Below are 23261 nucleotides of genomic sequence, written 5' to 3'. Positions count from 1 at the left end.
ACAAACATGAGATTAATAATCTATCCTTGACTTATCACTCACACCAAACATACCCTTAAAGTTTATATTTATGCAACATAGAGAGTTGTTGGCACATAAGGAAGATGCTTTCGAACTTGACAAACATCATTCCACTGAATTATGCTAACAAACAAATCGAAATCTTGATGATATCTATGTTGATATTCATTCATTCAAGAAATTTACGAGTGCTCTTTCATGTAAATTGAAGCCGCATGATTATCAACCATGATTCGGCATTAGTTGGGTGTCGACCAAGGGATCTTACTTCTCAACAGTTGTGCACAAGTCTCCATTTCCATACCATGTGGGAAAATACTAGGAACTCAGTTGTCTTTCACGGGAAAGAGATCCAGAATCACCACAAGGATGTAGGGGTTGATGCAACAAGCTACACACTTCTTCAGAAGCAATGCACTGATGCTGTACAGAAAACTGTCTTTTCTTTGATCGCACTTCGAAGGTAGCTTCCATCAACATAACATGTCAGGACAGCATTTAACTCTTCATTTACCTGTACCGTTCATCAGACGGATGGAAAGGAAAAAACCTCCATAAACTCACAGCACTTTTTTTCGCAATCTTGGGAGAATTTCACAGCGAGCAAAATGCTCGACTTTATCCAAAAAGTAACCACCTTCTCAAGAAGCTTTGTATCCAGCCATGGAGTATTTCCACCCTCAAATTACTCGATTCTCCCTCTCCAGGCCAAGAAACATGACATGTAATTACCTTACACAGGATTTGCATCCACCAAAATGATTTCGAAATAACTCCTGCTAAAAGCAGGCTCTTGAGCGTTTGCTCCAAGGATGCATTTCTTGAAATCTCAAACTCGAAATGTGAATATTCTCATTCATATATCAAATCCAAGGCGTCCAACCTTCATACATATTGCAGAGGTTGTCTATGTTAGTTGCTTGTCTAAGCAGAAAATCAACCTGCTCCGCAATGGTAATATCCCTGAGATATTCATGGCAAAATACATGACATTAGCAAAGCTTCACTTACTTGGAGAGCACTAATAAAGTAGTAGAAAGAGAAAACACTTACCTGGTTTCAGTAATATCTCGACCATCCAGCTTCATCTCTACTCGCCTTAAGACCGACATTGCATAAGCATTTTTACCTAAAAAGCATAAACCTTGCAATTGAGAATCGATTTTTCACAACGTACGTATTTGCAAAATCAAAGCGCAAAACCACAAAATATGTTTCAGCAGCCTACGGAATTAAATTGAAATATTTTGCCCACAGTCGTATCATGATAGCTCCATATATTCATCTCATTTCAACACCATGAATCCTATCCCTTCAACTATTTTTCCACTCTTTAGCATCCTTATCTATCTCTGAAATCTTTTAAAGATGGTTGAACTTTCCTATGTTTCAATTTTTTAAATTATATCAGCATCCCTAGTGACTGTACAAGGATCATATTCTAGCAAGGGAATAATCTGCAAAAGGTCACCTCCTGCTGAGATAAGTAAGGACACCCGGTAAAAACCAAAATTGAGAAGCCTGTTGCGCAGGAGGTCATAAGAAATGGTAGGATAAAATTGACAGGAAGATTCAGGGTACGAAATACAATGTAGCCTGATCATATACCAAGGTACACATTTTGACTAGTCCTGCATCCATGTAAAATCGAAATGCATTTTGTCTCAAATTTGAGTTTGATTGACCAGCACCCATTGATTAATCTTGTTTTGTGCATGTGAGTGTGTGCTATATGAGACAAGTTCAAGATTTTTCAACAACAGCAAACAGCTTTAAAAGCATAGGTTCAACTCTACTATTCAGATAAATATTACTTACTCCCACGCGCTTGATCTACAGTTCTCATGTCATTAAAGGAAGTCCCACGAGATTCTTCCTCAGCCTTGTCCTGGTTTAACAAAATTGCTTCATCTTCACGCACCAAATCGGAACTCTCCTGCTGCATACAGAAAATACATTTTAAGTTTCGCACATATACAACTTTGGTATTGCCATATATACCTCATGGTTTTACTGATAAAATGGCAAAGCAGACACAAACCAGTAAAATTTTGGCTTCTGCCTTTTCAAGAGGTAAATCTTGTACTTCAGTCAGAAGTGATGGCATGCAATGAGGATAACCTCCATTCTCCTTGCTATCAGAGTCACCTGATAGCAATTCAGTGATGTCAAGACCACTGAAGCTATCTGCAAGACTTGCCTCAGCTGAGGTGAAACCTGACTCTGTGCTGCCATTATCAATGCTCTCAGGAGGAGATATCCATCCTCTATCTGGTAAAAACAATTCATTCAAACTGACAGAACCACTATCAAATTCGCTGTTAGATTTCGAGAACTTTCCACTCTCCTGGGTATCATACACTATGGCGTGATTGGAAAGATCCTCCCTTGACGGACCAATATCCTGTGACCTTACTTGCAGGCTTTCTCCTAACCCTTCTAAAGCCTGAAAATTGAATAAGTTTAGCATATTTTCACAGTAGAGTAGTTACACAATCTAGAGAACAGATGTTATACACATAGTTTATTTTTACTTTATGGAGGTTGCCGGCATGCAAACCAGCAGCTCTTGCTAGTCTAATCAACTTTAAGTAGAGCTCCTCCACGGATAATATGAGTGCTGGTACCAAAGGCTTGAAGCCCAGTAAAGCTTCCTTGATCCTATTATGGTAAGACTGAAATATAGCTTGTCCATGAATGGGAGCAATCTCCATGTTTGTCTCTTTTTCCCGTGCCATAGCATCAGTCATAGCAGCAATGTCCTTTGACAATAATGACTCAAGTGGAAGTAGGATTGCATTAGCCTATACAGAGTACAAGACATTAACATTTAATCGGGCCATTTACTTCTTCATGTGTCCGTCCAAGATTAAAAGGAGCAAAAGAAACTAAAATAAAAATTATAACAATCGAAATTGTACCTTTGAAAGATTTTGCATGATAGAAGAGTGCAAGACAGCAGCCTCTTTTCCCAAACTGTGAACATCATGAAGAGCTTCTGTTATAGCCAAGACCTACATTGCGGGGCCAAGGAGTTATTAAAGTCTCTTTCCCTTTCTCTGTGTGTGTGGGTGTATGTGTATTTTATTCACCATGTGTCTAATTACGATCACATATTTGTATCTTACGATATACCATTTCCTCAATAGGAAAGTAATTTAAACCAATTACAATCAATTTCTTATTCCATGATATTAAATGCACCAGTATAACATGTATCAGAATGTGACAGCAAGAGTCCGTGAAGTCAGGAGCTGCATGAAAAAGGATGAAATGGCTATTATCTGGTATTAGATTCTGGTTACACTCTCAACGAGAGTATCTGATATTTGAAAATAAAGAAAGCATTCTGCAAACATTACAAGCGAACCCGAAGGCATGAAGAAAGTCACTTTGTGAGCACTACATGTCAACCCACGGCATAAACAGTTATGCCACTTCACCAAAGTTCATTGCTAGTTCCGTTATCTTGACAACCGGGATATTCAAGATCTTACACCAAATCAACAATTGAATCCAAGATAACCGGGATATTCAAGATCTTACACCAAATCAACAATTGAATCCGCAAATCAACCAAACGTCAGTACACACTCAAAGGATATGGTGAAAACTCTAAAAACAAATTTATTATGTCAAAAAAGTAAACACAAATTTGAATAAAAGCTATAAATAACCTGCCACCATGCAAAAGTAAATTTTTCTTTTTAACCTGGGACCCAAAAATATATAACTAATAACAATGTTAACTTTATCAATATTCATAAAACGCAAAACTTTAATAACCAACTAGAACATAGCTACTATATACATTACAAGAGAAATATCTAACTAAATTTTAGTAATCAATGCAAAATCGAGGTCCTTAAGAACACCAATAAAAATTTTAGTGTCTTGAACACCTTGTGACAAAATTAGATACCTCTTCAAGCATGGGACCGCATTCAGAAGTCAGAGTGCTATGCCCTCGAATAATGCCACTATACGCAGATAGTGCCACACTGACTTCACAGGCAGAGTCCCTCATTGCCAGAAGGGTGCTTTGCATATCACCTACAAAATACAGCAATCTACCCCTGTTATAATCCATCAAGTACCTAGAGAAACCAACAATTGTAATGTATTTAGCAACATCAAACCGTCGTAACATAATATAAGACTAATCAACTCAGTGCTCCAAGGCACTGTTATGAACCCAATTATTATTTGGCCTAGATATTTAACAAAAAAATGCCCAAGTCAGAAAGGCCAATAGGCAGTTACAGTTCACATGAAAGGGGACAAAAGGAGAAGAATAAATGAGAGGAAAGGGGAGGGGGATATTCATTCTGTGTTTGTTTTGATGGTTGTAACTAGCTTAGCTACGGAAATACTAGTATTTGACTAGGGTTTGTACACACAGATTATTTCTGGGAAAAATATTTCTATTCTATTTGCAATATAATTCGAGTTCTTAATTTGTGGTTGCAACAATTGGTCCTTGGTCCGACCTGCCGGATCTCTAGTCGGAATGGAAAGGCGTAAAAAGATTATGTTGCCAATTTCGGATGTGGAGCTGGAAAAAGGACTCACAGCAGTTTGGAAAGCTCTTTCTCGGCCTACCTCTACTGTGGATAAACTCCTCCGTCTCCTTGATTGTGCTGATAAACTTCTATCAAAAGTGGAGCAATCACCAGCCAATTCCATGCTAATAGCTCGTTTACCATTAATGGACACACTGATGGCAGAAGGTTTTCTCAAGCATTCTGATGATGTAAAAGCAGGAGTGGCTTCTTGTATCAGTGAAATCACCAGAATCCAGTTCCTCCATATGAAGATGACAAAATGAAGGAAGTTGATTGTATCTAGATCTTATAATAAGAGGCCTTCTATTCTCGAGATGATGGCTAAGGTTATAATAAGAGGGCTTCTATACCGCACCGAAGCTGGGAAGAGACTTTCCCAAGAACTCACCACTGTACAGTCCTCACTTTCTGCATGCCTGAGACCTATTGTTGCCAATACTTTTACAACACTCAATGCTGAATCCAAAGTATCCAATGAGGCTGGCGTTTTGTACAGCTTGATGAGAAAAGTAGTTAGTTTCTCTACCCTCTCTGCTTTTAAGGTGTTTCCAAAATATGGATTTAAGTCGGTATAAGGAAGATCTCGATGTTGGTACTTGGGTAGATGAATTTATACGATTGTCGGGGAAGTTAGGAGGTTTAAACAAGGGTTTGGAGTGACAAAACTAAAGAAGAGGTGCTGGGTGAGGCCCGACAGTTTTGTGTGTAATATTTTTTGATTGGTGGGCGGTGGCTCATGTAGGGAGAAAAGAGTGGATGATGCAAGAAAGTTATTCGAGGAAATGCTCAAAAGGGTTGTAGGGCTACATTTATATTTTGTGGAAGCTGATACAAATAATTTCAATCCTTGGAACAAGAATGGAGGTGGGTTTGGTCTTGTATACAAGCGAATTACGGCCCTTGCTTCTGTTTTGGTATTCGTTGATGACGTAGGGGATCAAACTATCTTGAGTCATGCTATTAAAGTACTGATTGTTAACATCACAAATGGGGCTTAACAATTGCATTTGGATGGGAAGAATGGAAAGTTTTTCTTGTTATCATAATTGGCGGGCTACTTGATATGAACGAAAAATGGGATAGAGGGAGAGAAGTCACCATTTCTAAGGGTTCTTTCCCTATTATCATTATTTTTGGGTTAACTGATGCCAACAAAAAATCAGATAGAGGGAGATAAGTTGCCAAGTCTATTGAAGGCGCATTAGGCGCCATGGAGAAAGGCAGCCCTTCGAAATCCGACTCTCAATTCTAAGCCTTGAGGACAAGACTAATCTGAAGGAGGGCGGAATTGTTCCGAACCAAATTATTATTGGGCCTAGATATTTAACAAAAAAAGCCCAAGTCAGGAAGGCTCATTGGCAGTTACAGATCACGTGGAAGGGGAGAAAAAGGAGAAGAATAAATGAGAGGAAAGGGGAGGGGGCTATTCATCATGTGGTTTGTATTGAGGGTTGTAACTAGCTTAGCTAGGGAAATACTATCATTTTCCAAGGTTTTTGCACAAAGATTAAAAATATTTCTATTCTATTTGCAATATAATTTGAGTTCTTAATTTGTGGCTGCAACAGGCACTCTCAAGATAAAAACATCGAGTATGAACTAATGAGAAAGTTCTTTAATTACAAATTGTTGAAAACATGAAGATATTGGTGGAATATCGGTGTCTCTTAAACTTTATAGCACTTAATTAACAGAGGAAAGAAAGAAAATCAAAAGAGCTGGAAGTCGCTGACATAGAAAACTGTTTAACATTCACAAATTTAAATACAAACAATTATTATAGTGTAGATTGAGCATATGGTCATATTCAGCAGCAAAAAGTTTAACCTGATGCTGATTTTGCTTTCAGTGCAGCAACATGAAGTTCGTTAGATGCAGAAACTAAACCACTAGAAGCAGCTTCCATGTTGCTTTGTGCTTGCTTCCATTCTTGTTCAGACCCTGATTTTACAAAACAAAACACAAAGTGAACCTGAAAGTGTGTAAACTCGAACCCATGAAAAAGAGTGTCGTCGTGATAAAAAATACAGAAAGAAACTTGAAACTGACGTGTAAAAGAATGATAGGCGACGTCCAACTTTTTTAATGCATTTAGGTAAGATTGCTCCCAGATTCCACCATCTTTAGTCCTAAAAATGCCATGTCTTGAAGCTTCAAACTCCAATATGGAGGTGCAGACTTTCATTACTTCTGATGCATTTTCTCGAGCTCCCTGCAACAATTGTCTCCGATTAATCAGATGATCATGGAATTCCATGGGTATTCCCGAATTCCCAGCAGGACTAGAATTTGGACCCCCGCAGGCCCAGCTCATTGCCCTTTCAAGCTGGCCTTCTGTTGCAATAGAAGTTCCTTCACAAGATTGCAGGCGCTCCAATGACCTAGCTATTTTTGTAACTGAAGATTGTAATTTTTCAAGCAATTTGGATCTGCTGATGTTCAAAATCACTGACAGTAAGTTATCATCGCTTCCAATAAACTTTTGAGAAATCATAGGGGTACTTTTCAAGGGACTTGATGATATGTCATAAATCCATTCCATCTGACAAATTTCCAGGCTGGTCTTTATTAGAGCATCTTTAAGTTCATTCACCTGCTTCTTCATGATTGAAGCAGCTGATATTGCTGCTCTAACAGTTTCATGGGCATTACAGTACTCCTCAAGCATGAATTGCACTCTTCCAACTGCATCATGATTAGTATGATCCTTACTTGACTCCACCTTTTCCCTTAGCATCTCAATTTCTGTATCTAATCTTGTCAGCATAAGCGGAACAACTCTTTCTTTCAAGTATTGATTGATGCGCTCCTGAAGTTGGTCACTAAGCGCCTTTTTCACTAGATCAACATGTTGCTCAAATCCTAAATTTTGATCAAAAGATGTGGCAACATCATGTGTGCATGAATCAAGCAAAAGATCCACCACAGAAACCTTCCATATAAGGAAGGAAAAATTGCTCGGTAAACTAGGAAACTTCCATATATATTCAGTTATTGCATGTCCAGAATTCATCATTTCTGCTAGATAAGGAATTCTATTTGAGCTATGACAAATAGGACCAACAGTTGAAATCAAGGCTTGATCAATTGATTCTAGCTCAGAAAAAGACTCAGTCAGGACTGTAAGAAGTCCTTTCTTTCTCAAAACATGTGGTTCCATTTCTGATTCAGAACTAATGAGAGATTTCAATTGATGTTCAGTGGAAATCAAAGTGCTAGTGATGCTTGCTTCTTTCTTCATAAGCAATGAATTTCGGAGGTCTTTCTGGTTCCACATTTGATGGAGTTTGTCAAGTTGCACTCTGCAAGCTTCTTCTTGAGAAGCTAGCTCCTCAGCCTCTTCCCAAGATAAATGATCTCTACCCTTAACGGCAGCTTCCTCAAGAGCCAACTGTTGTTCAGTTATAAGACCAACCTTCACAAAGTAGTTCTGCTCAAGTTCAATCAAGGAAGACTTCTCTAGTTCAACCTGGATAAACTGCTCAAGGTTAGTCTCTATAGATCCCCGAATCTGGGAGATGGATCCAAAAATATCCATTACATCAGAATTAAATGAAATCGCAGATTTTATTACACAGGGTACAACCACTTCTATCATGTTCCTAACAAAGTTTTTGCAAAATAAAAGATTGGTCTTGAAAAGAGATGCCCAGCTTTCTTGTGATGTATAACTGGAAATGTTTGCATCTGCCTCAGTGTCGTGGACATCCAGTCCAACATGGCATTTTAGTTCTTCAAGAAACTCTGCTACAAGTGCACATTTTTCTATTTGTTCTTCGAAATCCCCGGGAAAGGATCCGAGGTAAGATGATAAGCCAGTATTTGTATTTCTTGCAACAGCAGAGTTATCCTGACTTCTAGATATTCTGTGCTTAACATCAGTAAACAAATTGTACAAAACTTTATCCAAAATAGATAGCATGCTTTCTCTCTTCTCTTCGATATCACCATGCAATGCAGATATTATAGTTCGTTCGTGTATGAAGGCTTCCTGTCTTCTCTTGAGGCCTGAATGTTGAATGTGGTTTACGAAAGTGGATAGGAGACGTTCCTTGGCTTTTGATTCAGTCCCTTGGCCAATGGAGATCGTAAGTTCTGAGCAATCTTCTTCCAATCTTTCAATATCTGCCGTATGATTCATTAACTTGAGGCAAAGATCATCATAACTGCTCTTAACAGAGAGAGTTCCATTATTGTGTCCCTTAGTGACAAGTTCAACACCTTGTCTTAGCGCCGCAGATATGATGTCAGGAGAAAGTGTGTTCAAAGAAAGCATAACTTGTGCCCAACCATGTACTTGGCTGGTAATAAGGTAATTCAAAGGTAAGATTCGCTGAAGAGCCAACGAATACATTTGGAGGGCTGCAACAGCTGAAGAAAGCCCATAATCTAGCTCGGTTACCAAGTGAGATATCTCCCTGTCAATGTCATGGCATTGAATTTGTGTGGGCTCAGGGACAACAGTCAATGGAACCCCAGACACAAGAACTGCAGATGTAAGCGACAAAGCTTCTCCTGAACCAGTCAGCTTTATGCAGGCTTTGATTTCTGGAATTGAACTGCCACGCAAAGCATCAAGAATCATCCCATGCTGCTCAATCCAAGTCGCTGCCTCTCGGCCTTTCTCCATCACAATGGCCTGTGCTTGAGCAAATTCTAGAGCATGCATTTCGAACAAGGCTAAGGTTTTCTCTGAATTACTAGTGGCTTCAGCAGCAGCCAATTTTGCGGACGATTCATGTAGAACAAGGGTTGATCTATCTTGGTCAGCACAATAGAATAGACCAGAAACAATCTCATACTGGTTTAGAGCCTCCGAAAACCTCTACACATGATTTAGAAATGGTTGATTGAGTTCAGGTAACTCATAAAACTTGAGATAGATCAATATGGCAGAAGATTAACAAACCTCAAGAGCTACTTCAATATCTGGTAACGTAGACAGCAAAAGATCGTGATGCTCCTGAACACATTCAAGAAAACATTGAGTCATTCACAAATTATAATCAGTCACACATTTGCGAAACAGGTTTCCAGAAAGTCATGTTGAAGGTTTCCTGAAATTTTATAACATGAAATGCTAGTAACACGTGATGTCATCAAGATTCAAGAAAGAAACTATTGCGCAAAAATGCATATGACTTGCATAGAAACAAAGACAGTAAGAGGACAGTTCATGTTTCCTCGAGTAGAAATACAGCAAATAAATTAGTCCAAAATATGAAAATCAAAATACTAAAATTAATACTGTGACGGTTAGAGTATGAACATAAAAAGGTAAAGCTTAAGTACTTTATAGATACCTGCAACGGTATACGGATTTCTTGGACCCGTGACGCAAATAGACTTAAGCTGACAGCAAGTTCCATGCCCCTCCTTTCTTCACCAACAACAGCTGCATCATCATGAAAGTTTGCGCGTGTCCATTCTACAAGTGGATCCCAAACAAAAACCTCTAACAACATCAAAATTATATCCTTGTTCTTCCTCAAAACACTTAAAACAGCCTCACAGTTCGCCCTAAAAGAACCTTCCATGCCAGTTAACCCTAATGCTGCTTCAACCGTCTGAGTTAGGCGGAATGGAACAATTTCAGGGATCTTTAATCTCTGGCCCTTATCAAAGCACACATTATAATCAATATGCAGGATATCCCCTCTACAAAAATCTACAAGGATGTTATCCAGATGTCTATCGCCTAGTCCCAAAATATGGCCTACAATACTCATGGCTGCAACACTCCCAGAATACCTGCAAGGAACCAACTTTTAAGAGTAAGTTCACACTAAAGGTACATTACTGAGTAAATACCATGTAACAGAATGAGAAGTAATCTATATATATCATTGATTGACAAATGCAATGGAAGCATATTGATATTGTTGTGTATTTGGAAAACTCAATTTTCCCATTCTCGGGTTAAACAATGTATAAGCCTCAACAAAAGAACCCTCGTTTTCGTAAGCTCTCCCTTCATTTTCCATGAAACATTCTTATTAAGTAAATGGATCTTCTTGATTGACTCCCGAAAACCGTCATTCTTCCTTTGAATAAATCACTATTCATTAGAATAGGACAAAGAAATTAAGTTCAACTTGAACCATCGTCACAATGATGAGTGCCTCGTAATGTGTGAGTTCTTCACAAATTGCTAAAACTGAAGCACTTCTAAGGTATCAATGCAACACAAAGCAATACAGACTGCATCTACAACAAAGATCTCTGCTTCCTGAGCAAAGACACAAGATTTTAAGTTCAACTTGAACCACAACACTATGATGAGTGCCTCATGATGTGCGAGTTCTTCACAAATGGCTAAAACTGAAGATATCAATGCAACACAATGCAATATAGACTTCATCTACAACAAATATCTCTGCTTCCTGAGCAAAGACACAAGATTAAGATCAATGCAAATCACCTCTTCAATTTTGAGTTGAAGGCTTGGAATCCTTCACTAGCACACCAAAGTTCCTGGTAAAGAAGGTGTTTGGGAGTTTCCTTCATTAGTTCTAAAAGAACTTTTCGCTTAACTTCATGAGGCCAATCTCTCCGAGAAATTACTCGTCTAATTCCTTTCTCTTTGAGTGCTGGTATGATTTTTCCATAAAACATGTCACTGGGCCGAGCAACAGGAGGAGCTGTAGTTTTTGTATCAGTGCCCATCGCAGAAAGCTGAGACAACTGTGCTCTATTCTGCCATGATTTAAAAACACTATAAATGCTAATCAGATTATCTACCCACCGAATCAGACCAGCACGACCACTTATAGGCGTCACAGAATAATAGCGAATGCCGAGTGGCTGACCACGTGTGGCAGCTGATGACTGCAGAAAACGATTTACAGCTTGCAATAGCTGCATAATTCTGGCATCTAGACGCAAGTCTTCTCGTCCTTTCAAGAGATATGTATAATTCATACCATCTGAGCCCATAACAACAATTTTCTTTGGTTTGGTTTTGGTTGGTAAAATTGATACTTGCGCAGAAAAGGATGAGATTGTCACGATTCCCGGAGGTATGCTATCTAAGTCACTTTCTGGTTCAGATATAGTAGCTTCCTTCTCAAGACCTGGCATTGGAGCATATGAAGTTGATAGCGAAGCCAACAGTGGAGAAACTTCTCCCAAAGATACAGAAGATTTTCTTTGATAAGATGCCAAGGAAGCAGCAATATTCTCAAATGGTCTCCAAACATCCCCTATAGCAACAACAGATGCAGGAGGAGTCTTAAATTTTGCAAATGCTAATTTGATTGTTTCCTGATACTCCTCGAGAAACCGGGCTTCATGAGGTGTCTCAGGTTTTCTAGAAGTCGAAGTCAAGCGACGCTCTAAGACCACAAAAACCGGAGCCATCATAGCAGAGTATTTTGCAGCATTGATCTTGTTCTTCTCACCGTGGCTAAGAGTAGTATTCTCCGCAATTCGTGCAGCATCCTCTTTCAACAAATTTATACGTCTCATTACATCTGAATAATGAATGTATGGAGATAAGTTAGATTGTTTGGTTAATAAAATCAGAGATTCATCCATGTCACAGAAAAGATGGCTATGCCAGTGGAATGGCACAATAGATCATTCACAAATATAGATCTAAAGAACAGAAATCAAACAATAATGTGTTTGTGTATAAACAATACTTGCACACTCCAGGTCCAAATCTTGAAAGTACTGGGTATATGCATTCAAGCCTTAAACCCTCGACGACTTGTCTAAAATGAGGAAATCCCACCAAAGATATAAATTCAGCAACTAAGATATATATTTCTCAATATTCCACATAAGCATAACAAGTAATACGAAGAAAAGAACACATTCTGTTTACTTGTGCACTAAGCAAGTGAGAAAACAGAGAGAAAACTGCAGGTATAATAAGGCACAGCATTTTTTTTACANTTTTTTTAAAAAAAAAAAAAAAAAGAAAGAAAAACTGTGTATCAAAACTCACATTAAATTACTCGACCATCCATGTGCGATTAAGCTAAAGCATATAACAAAGAGATATTAGAAGAATCTATTGCTAGTTCTGGTATAATTCTAAATATTAGGTCCCAAAAAACATAATTATGATATATCGGTGTCCATTGCTGCAAATAAGACTTTTCATCCTGTTTCATGGCAAATTGGGGACACTGAATTTCTGCTTCAAGCAGTGATATAGTACTTGTTCTTGTGTACCATTCCCCTATTCAGGAGATCCATAATCTGTCAATTTGTTTGATGGCTACAAAATATTTTCCAACACTTGCCACCCTGTCCGCTGCATTCTAAGTAAAGTATTTTGTGTGGAAAACCAAAAAATTTAAATGCAAAGTTACTAGATTACGCACATCCATTAATTTCACTAGATGACATGGACAGTGACATTCATGCTCCTGCAAAATTGCACAGTTATATTGCGAAATTTCTTTGTTCATTCAAGAAATATTTTCGGAAAAGAACAGCTAATGATTTCCTCCTTAAGAAAGAAATGTTAGGCAAAAACAATCACCTGAATGAAGATCCTGGAGTGTGCCAAGCCACAGTTCCTCCCAAAGGACAGTTACATTTTCAAGCTCCTTTATCATGAGGTGAGCATCCTGTACTAATCTTGGATAAAGCTTATTCTGCAATATTAAAATGATAACAATTACATGCATGCCTTGAATTTCAATTTCAAGTGAATCTTCGATATGAACAAAGAAGATATCAAATGAAGACTATGAACAATAAGCCCGAATATATTATCTTAAACAAAAGTGCATCTTGTGAAAGGGTAAAACCATCTTTAAGTCTATCTTAGACATTTATTAACACTTTTAAGAAAAAACAAGTTTTATGTTTGTGGTTCTGTTAAATTAAATTGCTTTCAACTAAAATCCCGGAGATAGTATGCTTCATATCACATGGCAAAGAAATATAACTCATGCTCCTGGTTAAAGAATGATGCTAACCAAATAAGCAAGAATTTTCTTAATCTCCTCGGAAGGTTCCTTTTCTTGAGAATTTACATCAACAAGAGTTGGGTACACTAAAGACCAAGGAGAAAGTTTTGCCCTCGTGATTAACAAGTTCTCCAACTGCTTCCTGACCACTTCATTCGGATGCGAACTTAATCGAGCAAAAAGTTGAGGTGTTATTTCCTACAACATTAAAACATGAGATCAGTACGACATTACATTCACTCTTCAAGCAAGACTTTAAAAAAAATATTCACCTCCAATGGTGGCAAAGGAACCTTAGAAAGAGCAGGTTCAATTGTAGCTTTTAACTCAACTCCATAGTTGACTATAATGTGTAGCACATTAAGGATGGCTCTAAGAGTGTGACTCGGGTATTTATAATTCGACTCAACATCACAGCTAGATAACTGACCGTTAGAAAACTTCATAGATGAATATGAAAGATAATTTATAAAAGCTTGAGCTGCGTGACCAAAGAGAGAAACGCGTCTCCTTCTCAAAGACCACCAAACTTCAACCAAATAACGTACCAAGGACATTACATCGGCTTCCTCTAATACGGTGGTAGAAGACGAAAAGCATTTTTGCAACTGTATAGATAGTGCAGCAGAGAGACTACCAATATCATCGTCCTCAGCTCCAGGTGCTCCAGCTGCAGTTTCAATAGCATCTATTATTTTTTGCAATAAAACCTTCAAATTACTCTCATTTTGTGAATACCCAGTCTCCAAGGAATCGTAAACTCCTCTTTCTTCATACATTTTCTCGTCGGATCTATTCAAAGTATGTTCTAGAATGATGTTTTTAACACGTAATTGCTCTTCTTCAGTTAACACAAATCTCTGATGTTGAATTTCGGAAGCAAGAATTGAAGAAAAGGAACAAGAATGAAGCGCCATCTCACAATCGGAAGAGACAGATGCTCTAGCTTGAACATAGCACCATGACGCATACAAAATCCACGACTTTCCCATTGTTGGGCAAAGAAGAGTAGACAACTTTGTAGCTGTACCAGCAAGTTCCTCAACAATAAGATTTACCCCCAATTTAGAGCTGTGATAACCATCACCTACGGAGGCAGACCCATTGCCAGAAGTAATTTCAGTCATGATGAAATCTGCACGCATTTTAAGAACGACATTCTCCAAGCTCTTATGCGCATAGTCTCTTATCAACCACTTCGAAAGTTTCAAGCAAGCATTAGCCTTCAATACACTGACACGAGAATCAGATGGTACAATTGAAGAATAAACTAAGAAAGGGCGCACAAAAGACCAAAGATATGTCAAGGCTTCTTCCTTGTTTTCAGCTCGCATGGCTAAAATGGCTTCGTATTCCAAAATAGAGGTGAAATATTCACGCAAACCATCATGAAAGCAAAGTGATACATGGCTTTTGAGATAATTGCTGAGTCGGGTTGCCAGCCTTAGGTTCCTTTGCTTGCGAGCTAGGATCATTAAGTTTTTGCAGAGTTCAAGAGTCACAGGTGCGGTTGGGAGAGTAGTCTGATGAACTCGAAGAACTTTTAGCCACAAACTGCAATCTTGATAAACTCCACCACATGGGAATTGCCCTGTTGGGATATATGAATTTAATAATGATGTGACGTGCTTATCCTGATTGTCTCCAGGTTTGCAACTTTCTTCAAAGGCAGAAATGCAATACAACTGATTCACATGTGGAGTTGCATCCACAAGTTCATCAAGTGCCAAAACAGAGAATGTTTCTTCCATCAATGATTTGGCCCTCTGCAACTCATGGCACACCTCGTCCACTTTTCCTTCGACATGAAGAATCATTGCCTGCAAAAGCATTTGTTCACTTCTTTGTAAAGCCAGCTTGGGATCAAGTGTGAGTTCGTTGCTACTTTTTGGGGTCAAATCAAGGAATGACCATGCTGCCTGGAAGTTACCCTCATCAAAGCAAGCCAAGGCTTGAATTGAGTTTATTTCATTTCCAGCAGTGGTTAGAGCACCAGCGTAACTCTTTCCAGCATACTTTGCACGGATAGTCTGCAGCTCTAGCAGCCAGGATTCCAAAGACTTCCAATCAGATATAGCCGTGTAACTCTCAATAATTCGTGCAATGGCGAATTGTACTCCATCAGAACCCATAGAAGAGAGTGATTCTTCAGTCTGTAACAAATGGATATAGTGAGCAGCAGCCTTCTCATGCTCGCCTCTAGCCTGATAAACAAGCCCAGTGATCCATGAAAATTCCAAATTCATACCGTCACTTGAACCGTCCTCTTTGAATAATGGAGAGAATGAAATGGTAGCCCATTTCTGTATGCCAATTAATACTTCAGGTTCACGTTTCTTACACAAAGCGAAAGTCATGTTACGAAGAATTCTTAGAATATCTCCAGCATATCTGCCTCTAATATTTTGAAGATTTTCACTTGCCTGGACTTTTGAATTATCTGATAGTGCTAAAGCAACAAAATTACTGAGATCAACCAATCGTAACGAGCAGTAATGAATGGTAGCATCATGGCACTGAAGCTTCAATCCTGCATCCATCATTGGCTCACTTATTCGAGAGAACCATTCCTCGCAGACCTTTTTATTTGCCCTGAAAAATAACAAGCTTTGTCTGGAAGCATGTGATAGGATGGTTGACCCTTCATAAGCATTATACACATTTTTCTTCAAGGCCTCGACAAATTCCAGAAACAATCTCATTGGCAATAAGTGAGCACAAGAACCTATGACATTAAAATTTCCATCGTTTTGGTCAGTTTCAAGCCGCAGTACATGAGCAATGTCAAGAAGCATACGCTCCAATGCAGCAAAAGTTTGAGTTGGCCCACCAAGGTTAGTCCTTAGTCGAGTAGTAATGCAAAATCTAGCCGCTTCATGTATAGCCCACCATGCACCGGCAAGGTGATTGACCGAACAAATTCTTTCAAGGGTATCTTCCTCCACTTTTATGTCCCACCACAAACCATTATCAACATCTACATCCTCCTGCTGAGTAAGTGAGGGGTCTCTTTTGCTATAGCAGGAATAAATGAGCCGGTGGATCCAAGAAGATAGGGGTACCTTCCATCTCTGTGAAATATAACTCAAAATGGAAACAAGTTGGTGCGAGTGAAGTTTCTGTGGCATTTGCTTGAGGGCAAAAAGTTGTTTCCAGTGCACCGAGTGATCACTCAATGTATGAACTCGAGAACAATTTGTACTGATCAATCCAAAATCATGAAGATCACGTGTATATGTCGTTACAGGTAGCACATGGGAAAGCTGCTTAAGATAAGTATTTTTTATATGTGTTTCGGGATCACCAAGTTTTTCAAGGAACACTTCAGCAATTACAGGAAAGTGCAGAGGGTGGATAAGTTTTGCTATCAGTAGCATCTCAACAGCAGCTGCAACAAGGTATCTCACTTTTGGTTCTTTATCTGAAGCAGCAGCCAAAATTGAGAGCAGTAATCCGTGAATAATTTTCCAGCAAGCAGCAACTTGGCAAGGGTATAATGGAGCCTCTATATTCTTATACACCTCGATAACATTTTCACAAAATTTGTGAACCCATTTTATGGCTTCTATCTTGACTGTAAAAGGAGAAATTACACAAAGAGATTTTATAAGGAGCTTTGAGCATCTTCTCAGAGGATCAAAAACAATTGTTGGACACGAGTTTCTTACAATCTCCCCCTCTGCGTATTTACCAGATGATGTTTTCTGTTTACTCATGGAGTACTTACTCACTAATTCAATTGCTGTAAGTCTCTCCAATGTTTTCAGAATAGTAACTTGCAATTCTACACTATTCTGGATGGGTGAGGAAAAGGGATCCATCTTGCTGGACATAAAAGTTACCAACTTATGTGCCCTTCTAACACACAAAGTATCAACATCAGTTTGCCCGATCAAATTGCTACCTGGTCCAAAAGTTACACAACTCAACAGTACTTTCATATTAAACTTTATTAACACAACTAATTCTGATTTAGAATAACATTTAGAGCCTGCCATCACATCCAGCTCATCACCCATAATTGAAATTTGCTCAAGTTTGCATGTCAGTAACTGTAGTTCTTCAATCAAAGAATCCATTGTTTTTTCAACAACATCATTCTTCCCATGCTGAAGCAAGAAGATGTAAGTAGCTGCAGCACTTCCAGTCACTAAGTGATTTGGATGCAACCGCAGATGAGATATGGGTCCCTCAAACCGCAATATATTAAGCACAGATGATGATATAAGTCCAAGCTTTTGAAGTGACAGTAATTGTAGATTAGTTTTGAGAATGCCATGAACCTGGAAGGTAGAAATAGTCTCAGTTTCCAGAACTTTGTTTGCATTTTCTACTTCCAAGCTTTGAAACAATGTATCCACTGCCATAGGGTAAAAACTAGAAAACCTTTCACTCAATATTTCTGCCAACAATGTCAAGCACCTCCAAGACTCCTCGATCCATTTTGACCATCCAAATTTCTTCCCGATCAAAGATAAGCATTGAAGTAAAACAGGTACCATTTGGCAAAGAGATTCATTAATTTGCTCAAGAAAATTGATTTCCAGCAAACCAGATGCCACTGACTGCAAAACTGTACAGAAACAAGTAAGCAGGGCAAGAATTCGTTTAAATTGTTGAGGAGTACCAGAACCCCCATCCTGGAGTAACATGTCCATATCACCCAAAAACTTTGATAGCAATCCCAAAGAAAATTGCATATTATTCACCCAGTGCTTTTGAAATTGCAAGAAACTGTCCATAATCACACACTTGTCTGATTCTTTTATATCCGGTATCATTGCCCATCCAAGAAGTATATCAACAATGTCAACAAAATGGGGCTGGAAGCATCTGAAAAACTTCAATGAAATCAACGTCAACACACCAAGAAGCCTCTGCAGTAAACTCACAGAGGTTTTTTCATCCTCAATGAGTTCCTGGCAAGCTTTAAGTATAGGCAAAGCATATCTCTCAACCGCTCCAACATCTCCAACGTTAAGAAACTCATGAAGGCTCTCCAAAGCTAGTTCTGAAGTCTCACCGCCAGTGTTGTTCAGAGATGGTAATGACCACCCAATAAACTGATCAATCAAGCTGCCAAGTACAACATGGTTCTGCCTACCATTTGAGGCGACAGAGATCGAACACAATACAGAGCATAAAGCCCCGTATGCTTTAGCTGCTGCAAGACGCACTGAATACAATCTGTGATAATAGTCCAAATCCACAAACAAATTACGAAAGCAACGACGCTCATGAAAAATATCAAGCACTATTGTAAAAAAAATGTATACGGAGAATAAATTTCATTTGTATTGATTCAGGAAGTTTTAAGCGGATACAGGTACTGTGTAAAGACCGCCTTGAAATTACACTTCAGATGGTCAACAACTCCATTTTAAAAAATGGTCCCCATTTTAGGTATTTACCAGTATATTACTTTTGTCCCTAGATGGCAGTTCATAAGAACGCGTCAATTTAAAGCTTAAACACAAAAAAAAAAAAATTACGCACTGTCAAAAACACGCACATACAACAGAGAATGGTGAAACACAACTGAAACAAAACTCTAACTCTATTTTGTGCAGCAACGACAGGGGAATTACTTGTCGGATATTAGTTGAGAGAAGCCATTAGATATATAAGAGGCGGAGTGAGTGACAAGAAGAGAATTTGGAGGGTATAGCACGGCGCGGTGGAGGGAGGTGAGGGCAGAGAGACGAGATGATTCCCCTTCTTCAGAAGCAGGCGTCACGGTGGCAGTGGTGGGTGCAAGTGCGGATGACGACGAATCGTCCTTGGGTAGCGCCGCAGCGAGGAGCGCCGCCAGCTGCTGTTGGTGGTGGTGAAGCCCTTGCATCGTCTCTCCACTGCATTTCTCTTGGAGAGCAAAGGTGTGGGGTTTCGGGTTTTCCCCTGCCCTCATGAAAAGGGGATAGAAAGAGTCATCTTTCGTTCTTCTCTTGACGCTACCGTTGAGTTGCTGTTCCGACGGTTGAACCAAACTGAGGGAAATTTAGGGAAAAGGATTCACAAGTTGATATACAAAAATGTCCTTTGTTTAACTTTAAATATATTATTAACTTAAATTATTAACATTAAATCCATCTATCTTAATCAGTCGACTTTAAATTAGGTTTTTTTTCTGTCGATCTCCTTTCATTTCTTTTTCGACGACGATTCTCGATGCAAATCGTCTTTTTCTTCCCATCAATTCTCGATACAGATCTTTCCAATCTAAGCAAACTCAATCGAACAAATGACCGACAAAAATCTGATAATATTAACGTTTATTTCGATTTATTGCTTCTGTTTCTTCGTCTCGCTTGAAGAAGAAAGAGTCGACGGGCAAGCCATAGACCAAATTTTTGATCTACCCAACATTTTATTTGAGTCGACCAAGATTTGTTCTTGGTCGACCAAAATATTAGGTCGACCAAGCTCAAGAGCTGGGGTTGAAGCTTGGTCGACCAAGAGCCGACCAAGTCGACCAAGAGCTTGGTCGGCTCTTGGTCGACCAAAGAGCTTGGTCGACCAAAAATATTTGGTCGACCAAGCTTTGGTCTACCCAAATGGTCTACCTCTTGGTCGACCAAATGCTTTGGTCTACCCATTTTGGGTAGACTATAAGCTTGGTCTACCCTTGGTCTACCCCAGAGCTTGGTCTACCAAAAATATTTGGTCGACCAAAGCTTGGTCTACCCATTTTTCAAAGTTTTTGCTTGGGTAGACCTAAAATTTGGTCTATCCAACATCGACCTAATTTGGGTCGACCCAGTGCTTGTTGATCAGTTGTTGGGTCGATCATGGTGATTTCTGGGTCGGTCAGGTTATTTCTGGGCCGACCTTGTTGATATTTGGGTCGACCATGTTAATCTCTGGGTCGACCCATGTTGCTTTTGGGTCGACCATTTTTCTAACATATGAATCCATATATTTGACAAATATGACCGATAATTACTTAATTTTGACGGATAATTACACAATTTTGACCAATGTTACATGTTTTCAACATATGAATCATATAATTTCAAAAGTATGTTCTATAATGTTACATGTTATGACATATGAGTCACAATTTCATAATTATGTTACATGTGTTTTGACATATGAGCCACAATTTCACAATTATGTTATATGTTTTAACATATGAATCACAATTTCACAACCAACTATGTTACATGTTGTTATAACATATGAATCACAATTACACAAGTATGTTATATAATATTACACATTTTAACATATGAATCACAATTTCACAACCAACTATGTTACTTGTTGTTTTAATATATAAAATACAATTTCACAACTGTGTTACATGTTTTAACATATGAATCACAATTTCACAACCAACTATGTTACTTGTTGTTTTAATATATGAATTACAATTTCACAACTGTGTTACATGTTTTAACATATGAATCACAATTTCACAAGTATGTTATATAATATTACACATTTTAACATATGAATCACATATTTAGCTGGGTCGACACAAAGTAGACCTTGTTGTTTTTGGGTCGACCTTGTTTCTTTGCTTTTGGGTCGACCCAAAGGTATATCATACAAAATTCAACAAAAATTAAGAGAATAAGATAATTAGAATAGACAAAAATTGATAATAATAATTAAAAAAAACAAACAAACCTGATATAATTGTGGATTTTCTTAGTCAACCAAAATTAGTTGACCAAAAAAAATTTCTTCTTGGTTTGGTCGACCAAGATGAAATAATAATAAAAAAATAAACATGACATAATTATGGATTTTTCTTGTTCTTGGTCAACCAAAATTGGTCGACCAACAAAATTTTGGTCGACCATCCATAATACTTGGTCGACCAACTTAATTTTGGTCGACCAACTCTTCTGGGTAGACTCTTATTTTTTCTCAAAGTAGATTTTTGGTCGACTAAATTGATTTTGGGTCGACAGATCTCGATTTGGGAAAAAAAGGGTAGATGACTCGTAAATTTTAATTGGAGAAATATGTGTGTCGACCGAGAAGAAAAAAAGATGAGAATTAATTACGTTAAAGAGTTTAATTGCAGTTAATATAATAATCAAAAGTCAATTACTTGTTTCTTAAAAAAAAGTCAGAGTCCTTGTTTTTTAAATACTTTCTCTCTCACTCCTACTTTTTTAATTGGCCCACCAAACTGATCGAACCAAACCAATATTATCATTTAAAAAAAAAACTAAATACATTCGATTCAGACGATCGTCTTGAGCTGGTGAAAAGACTATTAATTTAGATTTTTGTTAACTTACAATATATTTTGATCAAAATTTGGTAGCAATGTGATATAGACTCTCTCGTATAAAATTTGGTAGCATTGTCATATCGTCTTTAAGATTTATATTTATGAGTTTGATCAACTCATATAACCAAAATATTTGGTCGAAAGGTCAAAATTAGATTAACGTTTCATCATAAAATTACATAAATATTTAAAATAAACATTTTAACATTTATTATAGCATTCAGGGCTCTGTCAGGACGTCTAACAAATTTCAAGTGTAAAATGACAGTTTTGCTCCTGAAACCCTAACTTTCTCAATTTATCCTTAGAAATTAAACCGAAGACCCAAATTCATCCAAACTTAACATATGACCTTAAAATACACCCATAAATATTTTTTAGACGTAAACTTAATCTTCTCGACTAATTTCTCAATTCGTTTTTAAACTTAGACGTACATCCCAGTTTTGACTCGTATGGACTCGAAACTTAACAAAACTTTACCCAACTTGAACCAAAGCTTATTAATACCTAACCATACTATATACAACCCAATTCAAGCCCATAAAACCCTTGGACCAGCCTAGGACACCTACTGAACTTTTGTTCCTTTCTTTTCGAAAACCTTAGTTTACATACCAAGAGTTTCTTCAAGCCTAAGCCCAAACCATCCCGTCCAACCCCTAACCATCGACCCTAGGACACTACTCAAGCCCTTAACAACCTACTGGACCAAGCCTAGCACCCCAACCGTGCCCAGCCCTTCAAGCCGTGCCCTAAGAGCCATGCGCGACGTCCAGCTTGCGTACCAGCCCCTAGCCTTCGCACCAGCCACCGTGCAGCCACCTTAGGACCCTACTGGACCCTTATGGATGTTAGAGTAGGTGCACGTCGAGCCAAGTGTTGGCCGAGTGTTCACAATGAAACTCTATGTATAAGCAGTCTTTATTTTAATAATATTTGAAATTATTGTTTTGGCACATCTTTATCTGTATACCCATGCTAGTTGCATAGATAAAGCCCTTGAATATACAAATATTAGAAAGAATATGAGATGCTCATATGATGAGTATCATGAAACTCATATTTGAAATACTGTATATTCTAAACGGTTCCTAGTCGATTCAGCCGCCGCTAAGAAGGATATAGGCCGCTCGAGCTTGAGACTAGTATCTGCGATGTGAGTACCATGTTTCATTGGTAGGGGACATTGTGATGTCCGAGCATGCAGATAGGTGCTCCTGGTAGAGTGCACTGAACAACCCTCCATTAAAGGACTTTCCAAGTGGTTCTCACTTATCGAGTGGAAAAGTCCTAGTTTATGGTTGTACACCATTAGTCCTTATGACCCGGGACAACATTGAGACTCTATGTGCTAGAATTACACTTTGACTTGTTTACCGACTCTCATGGGGTCATCAGGTGGCAAGGTTGGGTGTTCTGTCGAAACATATAGGAGTCGATGCATTGTAGTCGGGGATTCACCGCTTACCTACGGGTATGGATATCCTATGTGTTTTT

At 38.4% G+C, this 23261-nt stretch overlaps 1 protein-coding gene across 6 annotated transcripts; it reads right to left on the bottom strand.

Moving 5' to 3' along the window:
- Positions 1-794: 794 nt before the first annotated feature.
- Positions 795-19516, bottom strand: LOC140991609 (uncharacterized). 6 transcript variants are annotated; one of them, XM_073461670.1, is made up of 16 exons: positions 19102-19516; positions 13786-18700; positions 13523-13711; positions 13081-13195; positions 11008-12058; positions 9890-10337; positions 9496-9549; positions 6636-9411; positions 6414-6527; positions 3944-4074; positions 2943-3035; positions 2556-2825; positions 2063-2467; positions 1840-1960; positions 1075-1150; positions 795-984 (listed from the first exon to the last, which is right to left on the bottom strand). In XM_073461670.1, exons 1-16 carry the CDS (start codon positions 19419-19421, stop codon positions 885-887), a joined length of 11178 nt encoding a protein of 3725 aa, XP_073317771.1. In that variant the 5' UTR covers positions 19422-19516; the 3' UTR covers positions 795-884. The 6 variants fall into 6 exon arrangements, with proteins under 6 accessions (XP_073317771.1, XP_073317772.1, XP_073317773.1 ...); XM_073461671.1 differs by having other exon boundaries at positions 1075-1152; positions 1845-1960; XM_073461672.1 differs by having other exon boundaries at positions 1840-1957.
- Positions 19517-23261: the final 3745 nt, after the last annotated feature.

This window comes from Primulina huaijiensis, chromosome 13 (assembly GCF_012295235.1).
Source record: "Primulina huaijiensis isolate GDHJ02 chromosome 13, ASM1229523v2, whole genome shotgun sequence".
Taxonomy (NCBI): Eukaryota; Viridiplantae; Streptophyta; class Magnoliopsida; order Lamiales; family Gesneriaceae; genus Primulina; species Primulina huaijiensis.
This window is presented reverse-complemented; position numbering and strand designations above follow the sequence as displayed.